Raw genomic sequence first — 8,237 nt, 5'->3', positions numbered from 1 at the left:
AGGCACATCCGACACTACAGATGATGTCTCCACGCCTCAGTCTGGGGCAAACAAACAGTATGCACGATATTCGTTTTCACTATTCTGCCTCCTCCTCTTCTCCCTCTTCCTCTTCAGTTCCTCCTCTACATGCTCATCCTCCACACCATTATTCTTTCTCTCCTCTTCTTCATCTTCTTTTTTACCTTCCTTTTACAACTATTCGAACACTTCATTTTCTTTTAGTTTTTGTTGTTTTGACGTTGTGACTATGGTTGTTATAGAGTTGAGTTTTTAAATAATCTCTCTCTCTCTCCCCCCCTCTCTCTCTTCTCTTCTCTCTCTCTCTCTCTCCCCTCTTTCTCTCTCTTCTCTCTCTCTCTCTATATATATATATATATATATATATATATAATATGTATATATATATATATATATATATATATATATATATATATATATATATATATATAGAGAGAGAGAGAGAGAGAGAGAGAGTATTTAAAACTCAATTGTAGCTATAACAGCTGTTTCATTGCTATGTTTACATTTCATCAGTTAGCGAGTATGATCTTCTTTGAGGATTTATACATAGATACATATATATATATATATATATATATATATATATATATACATATATATATATATATATATATATAATATTTATATATATATATAATATAATATAATGATTTCTTTCATCTCCCTAGGCATACGTACTCAACTATTGGTGACTACACTGTGACTGTAAATTGTAAGAACAACGTGAGTGATATCTCACAAACGCTTGCACTCAAGGTACAGGAAAAATCACCAACCTTCAAATGGCGAGAGAGGGAGCGAACAAAAACACCGACTTTTTCTTGGAATGGAAAGTTGACTCGGGATCCGAGATTACGTTTGTTTTCGATTTTGGTGGAAACCCAATCACGAGTGAGTAGATGTTGATTGTTTTATTTTTGAAAAAAATATCTCCGACTGTGCTTAAGATGGTCATTTTAAAAGGCTACCTTGAGGAACGCCTTTCAGCCGAATCAGTCGGCCCCCTGGTTTGTTTGCAGATTTCACAACGTAAAACACCAAAAAACGGGTGCTTTTCAAAATAGAGCTTTTTACTTGGAGCGAAACCAGCTTATCGCCTTCTCGCCATGGTCAGGCCAATAAGGTTTACCTTACCTTACCCGGGTTCCATCTCTTTCCAGAGGTCGGATGTCATGGCCTTCCATCCTTCACGTTCCATTGCACCTCGTTACAGTCTGCCATGCGCCGTCCTGTAGCTTCATTGATGCCATCTGTCCAGGATTTCCTTTGTCTTCCTCTGCCTCTCTTTCCTTCAATTCTTCCCTCCATTATCCTTTTTTCGAGACTATCATGTCTTCGCATATGTCCAAAATATGACAGCTTTTTGTGCTTCACAGTCAAAAGAAGTTCTTTTTGTTTTTGGCCCATTAGGGCGAGGACTTCGATGTTTGTTTTTCTTGCTGTCCAATGTATTTTCAGCATTCTCCTGTACGTCCACATCTCAAAAGCTTCAATACGTTGTTCTGTCTGTGCGGTTAGTGTCCACGTTTCACAACCATAAAAGAAAATGGACCACACATAGCATTTGGCGCATCTCATTCGTGTTCCGATGGAGATATTTGTGTTGGTGAGGATTGGCTTTAGTTTCATGAACGCATTTTTGGCCAGCATTATTCGTCTCCTGATCTCTTTGTCATACTTTGCATCGGATGTTACCAACTGCCCCAAGTACGTGAACAATAAGGTTTAAGGCAACTGAAAGACTACAATGTTTTGAAAGAGGGCATTATTTCTTTTGTAGAGCCAATAGGATTCAGTAGTCTGATGTCACGCCGCCTGGCAACCATCTTGGTTCTAAACAAAGAAAATCATTACTTTTTATTCTTCATGCTGGCTAGAACTTTTCACTCCCTTTTCATATGCCTTGTGATCAGAATGTGTAAAAGTCAAAACATGATCAAATTTATGTGTATTTTTTTCCTCTGGAAACGCTTTTATGCTCGCCGGAGAAATATTTCATACGGGCGTCCGCCATTGTTCCGATAGTTTAGAGCCAGTGTTACTAAGTTACCATGCGTCATTAGGAAGGAAGTGACGTTACGACTGTTGAAGACTATTAGAACAAAGATGTGTTTTACGTACGTGTCTAAAATAGGTTACATTGACATGATCTGGTTAAGATATGATGATAGAAAACCTGTCTAATATAAAATCACATCCATACAATACCAGGTATGCGTCATATTAATTAGTACCTACATTGTGCTCACAGTATATTTTTGAAAGAGGTAAGTTTTGACCAGTCGTCTTAAAGCGGTATATTGTCAGAGCTACGTGCATTTTTGCAGGTCTGATAATGAATCAAATTATGAGCTTGATATAACATTGTTGTTAATGGACAATGATTTTTTTGCACTTGGCTAAGAAGCTCACAACATTGCCATCCGGAAGACTAACACACAAACCATGTGTAACCTTAAACGTTTATAGTCTGGTTTATACAGTTTAGTGATAATTACTCATAAACGCGGATGGCAAAAAAAAAAAAAAAAACAATAACAAAGACCAGAGTGACGCCATCTTCATTCTATCTATAGCAAGGACCTAATTCCGACCTGTGTCACGTGGTGTAATGTGTGTAAAGTGCCTCATTCAATGTCACATCATCGTTGGCACCAGACTTTTACACTACCATTGACACTGACCACGCTTAACATTGCTTGACTTTTATTACAAGATCAGACACCTTACCACTGAACAACCGAGCCACCTACATAAGAAATGTGACATTTTATATTTTTTCCCAATTTAAGAAAGAAAAATAGTATTCTTCTCTACATTAACTCAATCCCGATCTCATGGTAACTTTTTCTTCAACAAAATCTATTTTAAGCATCCAAATTACCATATATTTGTCGTTGTATTCCTTCAGAGCTATTAGACCCATGGAACCGGAGTTTATCCCCGTTTCTATAGCGTGAAACGGTCAATAGCAAATGCTTGTTACCCTTTGGAAAGTACCTTTCGTCATATCTAACAGACCCATCTACCCAATCACTACTGGGTAGACTTAGAAGGGTCAGAAAAGATCTCGACTTTACCCGAAATCGATCTCAACGATCCATTTCCGTTTGAAGCGAGTGCTCTACCAACTGAGGGCCGGGAACCCCAGATCATATTTTACGACAGTATTTTTCTTTTGCTTTCAGCTCACACTCAACTTTCTACCTATGAATGGAAATCTGATCTGCAAGCCGGAAGGGGCCCTGCATCCATTCCAATCACATTGAAAGCATCTAACCTTGTCAGCTCAGTAAACATTACAGTTGATTTTGTGGTTCTCGTCAAAATCGTTAGCCCCACTTTTACTGCACCAGAAAGCAATGCTACAAGGTAAAGTACCTCTCTTGAGAAAAACAAACAAACATCTTGCGCTTGTAAATAGAGCAATATCCACTTACCGTGCTCAAAACGCTTTACAAGGGTCCCTAGCCAACAGCAACACTAAACATGCAGGACGAGACAGAGACAACGCTGTTAACGGTCAGGTACTCATTTAACACCTGAGCACGGTGAGAGAATGTGAGTAAAGAGCCCTTTTCGAGCTCAACTATGCACGCTCAGAGCGGGACTCGAATCTAGGTCCTTCCGATCCGAAGGCGAGTGTCATATTATCACTAGACTACATAATCACAATCTAGGTAGTGCTTTAGTGATAGTTGAACTATTTTCATTGGTTACGTTTTATGTAAAAGATCCTCTCCTTGGACAAAAGACATTGTTTCAAAATTGAGCTTTTATATAGAGCAATATCCATTAAACGTGCTCAAAGCGCTTTACAAGGAATCCCTGGCCAATAGCAACATTTAAACGTGTAGGACGGGACATGACGTCTGTTAGGCGTCTGTTTTTTTCGGACAGAGACAACGCTGTTAACGGCCAGGTACTCATTTTACACCTGAGTACGGCGAGAGAATGTGAGTAAAGCGCCTTCTCAAAGGACTCAACTATGCGCCGAGACCTTCCGATCCGAAAGCGAGTGTAATACCACTAGACCACACAGCCGCACGAATTGTTTATTTTGTCATTGTCAGTCATGTTGGATTGCTATTGGGATCTAATCTAATTCCTATTGTAATCCTATTTGTCATACGTTTTCTTTTGTGACTCACCATGTATTATGTATATATATATATATATATATTATTATATATATATATATATATATATATAAATTATAAAAGCAACTTTTTGATAAAATGAGCTATTTTTATAAACATTTCAAGTATAATTATTATTGTTTAACTTCTACAGTACTACGCGTATTACATGTCCCGTAGATTGTCCTATTGACATTAAACAGTACTGTAGAAGTTAAACAACAATAATAATTATACTTGAAATGGATATATATATATATATATATATATATATATATATATATATATATATATATATATATATATAATCTTTTGACTAAAATGGAGAGAAAAATAAAGGGAAGGAAGTAAATCTAGTAGTCCTTCCGAACCATTAGCCCCACGGAGCCGGGGTTTATACCTGTTGGACAGGACGCAAAGTACTTTCCGCCAGATCTAAGAGACCCAGCTACCCAATCACTGCTGGGTGGACAGGGGGGACCAGAAAAAATATCGACTTCACCCGGGATTGATCTTGGTCCCTTTGCCTGTGAAGCGAGTGCTCTACCAACTGAGCCATTGAGACCCCAAGGGAGTAAATGTGACTCCTGTAAAAGGGTACAAGATAAAATGAATAATAAATAAATAAATAAACAATAAAATAAAATTCCCTTTATTCATCCCATAAGGGAAATGTGTCTCTAGGGTCTATACCAGGGGAAGACTAGAATAACCCAGGCGTTAGCCGCAGTGCAGCGCCGCAAATTGAGCTAGGGCGAGGTGACTTGCTCAAGGCCACCCAGTGCAGCAGCGGGTCATCAAACTCGGTACCTTTCGGGTACGACGCAAAGACCGTACTGCTGAGCCACGCTGACCCTAAGGCCGAAGCCTTGTTTTTTGTGTTGTCCCTTTTTACATAAGTCACATTTACTCCCTTTATTTTTCTCTTCATTTCATTGGCTCTTTGAGGCACCTCTAGCTTTTAATCATTTGGCTATCCCTTAATTTGCAACCAATCGTCTTTAACGTTATTATGTTAAATTTAGATATTTTATTGAAGAGAGTAACCTCTCTCCCATTAAAAAGAAAGAAAGAAAGAAACAAACAAAAATAACAAACAAATAAAACAAACAAACAAAAAACCAAAAGAAAAATAGATAAAAAACCCGACAACAAAAGAACAGAAAAAAAACCCCAAAAAACAAAAGAAAAAAACAAGACAAAAAAAAAAAAAACAAAAAAAAAAAAAAAAAACAAGACAAAAAAAACAAAAAAAAAAAAAAAAAACAAAACAAAAACAAACACTTAAATTATCTAAATCTGTTGATTTTGAAAAATGTAATCTCGCCTAACAGGCGGACAGTGGACACCTGTGGTTTTTCCCATGTGCTGCTCAAACATTATGCCCAATGAATTCTTGGTAATTTGATTTTTGCAAATCCTGATCGACGTGTACCACCCGATATGTGATGGATACACCATGAGTGGGTTTTCTGGGTGGGGTTACTGACATCCCATAGTAGGCAGGGAGGTACATACTGTGTCCTCTATCCCCCTATATCTATTTTCCAACTTGCTTTCTATCTTTTCATGGAATGAGATTACTTGGTTTTGCCCTGGCCCTGGTTGGGAGTCCTGGCTGGAAGGGAAACAGTCAAATGCATAGTTATTGTTTTGGAAGATGATATTTTTTTCCTTGTAAATCATCTCTCTGTTATGTATTATTATATTTGTTATTTTGAATGTATAATGAAAGCATTTGAGTGTATTCCTCTTTGTTGGATTTTCTGCTTGTGTAAGGATGAGACTTATAGGTAATCTCAAACTAAGTACATTGGTGGTATGCTCTTGGAATCTACAGATGATCCCTATTTGTTCACAGTTCCCCTTTGTCTTACTTTCTCTTGGGTGCTTTAATTGTAATTCTATAACTTTTTGCTGTCCCACTTTCTTCCTTTTTACTGGCGCCGATATAACCTAAATGTGTTGCAAGCGCCGTAAAACCCTTAAAAACATAAAAACATGAGTGGGTTTTGATATCAAATTTATAACTGCTTGATGAAATGCTTGTATTGTTATAAATAGGTAAACAACTGTCCGTTATTGGTGATTTTTTCCCCATTAAGTTTGATTCACTTTTTAGTGCAAAATAACGACTGGATTTTAAAAGTAAAAGTGGAAAGTGTGTTCAATATCAATTTTATTTATTAACGTTTACAATGCCATTATCATATATCTCATTCGTCTGTAGTGTTTCATTCATCCTGTTTTGCCGATGAAGGGGAACCCCGAAACGTCAAGATTATCTGTTTTTATTTATTAAATTGAAGCTTACATTCAAATTCACATTGTTATTCAATATCAAGAAAAGGTTGACAAGCACAGGTCTAAACTCTCAATTTGCTGTTCTCCGTATTTCAGCCACACAGCGTTGACTTTTACAGCCAATATGGCGGCTGGTTCTGACGTCACTATAGACGTCAACTGGGATGACGGCACTACAGAGAAGTTTGTTCAAACTCCAAATGTGGACTGGACTAGCCCACACACGTTCACCCATTCTTACCTGAATGGCGGGACATTTGATGCCACAGCTACCTTCACAAACAAGGAGGGTATGGTGTATAAGTGTTGTCACATAATATGTCCATTTTTGAATTTCTAAAGCTTAATGTAGAGTGCAGCCTGTTTTCCTTAAAGAAAAAAAGTAGTCTTCAGAGCCGTTCGGCCCATTATAATAATAATAATAGTAATAATAATGATAATAATAATAATAATAATAATAATAATAATAATAATAATAATAATAATAATAATAATAATAATAATAATAATGATGATGATGATGATGATGATGATGATGATGAGGAGGAGGAGGAGGAGGATGATGAGGATGAGGAAGAGGATAATGGTGATGATAAAAATAATAATGATAATAATAATGATAATGATAATAATAATAGTAATAATAATAATAATAATAATAATAATAATAATAATAATAATAATAATAATAATAATAATAATAATAATAGTATTAATAATAATAGTAATAATAATAATGATAATAATAATAATAATAATAATAATAATAATAATAATAATAATAATAATAATAATAATGATAATAATAATAATAATAATAATAATAATAATAATAATAATAATAATAATAATAATAATAATAATAATAATAATATAATAATTATGATGATGATGATGATGATGATGATGATGATGATGATGATGATGATGATGATGATGATGATGATGAGGATGAGGAAGAGGAAAATAAAATAAAAATAAAAATAAGATATAAATAAAAATAAAAATAATAATGATAATAATAATGATAATGATAATAATAATAGTAATAATAATAATGATAATAATAATAATAATAATAATAATAATAATAATAATAATAATAATGATAATAATAATAATAATAATAATAATAATAATAATAATAATAGTAATAATAATAATGATAATAATAATAATAATAATAATAATAATAATAATAATAATAAATAATAATAATAATTAATAATAATAATAATAATATAATAATAATAAACAATAATAATGATAATAATAACAATAATAATGATAATAATAATGATAATAATGATAATAATAATGATAATAATAATAATGATAATAATAATAATAAATAATAATAATAATAATAATAATAATAATAATAATAATAATAATAATAATAATATTAATTAATAATAATAATAATAATAATAATAATAATAATAATAATAATAATAATAATAATAATAATAATAATATAATAATAATAATAATAATAATGCTGTTCTGAACTTTTAGTTATTATTCAAACTGTTTTGTCCTCAGGCTCGTATACTGAAACGTTCACGATAGTAATCTTGGTGGGGGTGGGGATTATTGACTGCCGGTTGGAGGATTATTCCCTATACCATCCTCCTGCCTACGTAAACCTCACCTTTGTGGCCAGCTTCCTGCCGACTGACCCAAAACTTTACCTACACTGGGGAGAGCGTCAAAGCCAAACACTTGAGGTAAGTCGTTTTAATTCAATCAAAATGGGAATGCATTTGT

At 34.0% G+C, this 8,237-nt stretch overlaps 1 protein-coding gene across 1 annotated transcript; it reads left to right on the top strand.

Moving 5' to 3' along the window:
• Position 1: 1 nt before the first annotated feature.
• On the top strand, positions 2-8,197 carry LOC144961602 (uncharacterized; the record flags this gene model as incomplete). Its single annotated transcript, XM_078894732.1, has 5 exons — positions 2-57; positions 693-915; positions 3,213-3,396; positions 6,564-6,757; positions 8,013-8,197. Coding segments are annotated over exons 2-5 (672 nt in total), but the record flags the coding sequence as incomplete, so codon positions are not given.
• Positions 8,198-8,237: the final 40 nt, after the last annotated feature.

This window comes from Berghia stephanieae, unplaced genomic scaffold (genome assembly GCF_034508935.2).
Source record: "Berghia stephanieae isolate SIO BIC M18660-M18661 unplaced genomic scaffold, UCSD_Bste_1.3 scaffold3232, whole genome shotgun sequence".
NCBI lineage: Eukaryota > Metazoa > Mollusca > Gastropoda > Nudibranchia > Aeolidiidae > Berghia > Berghia stephanieae.
The sequence above is the reverse complement of the archived record's forward strand: the minus strand, read 5'-3'. Positions and strand labels throughout refer to the sequence as shown.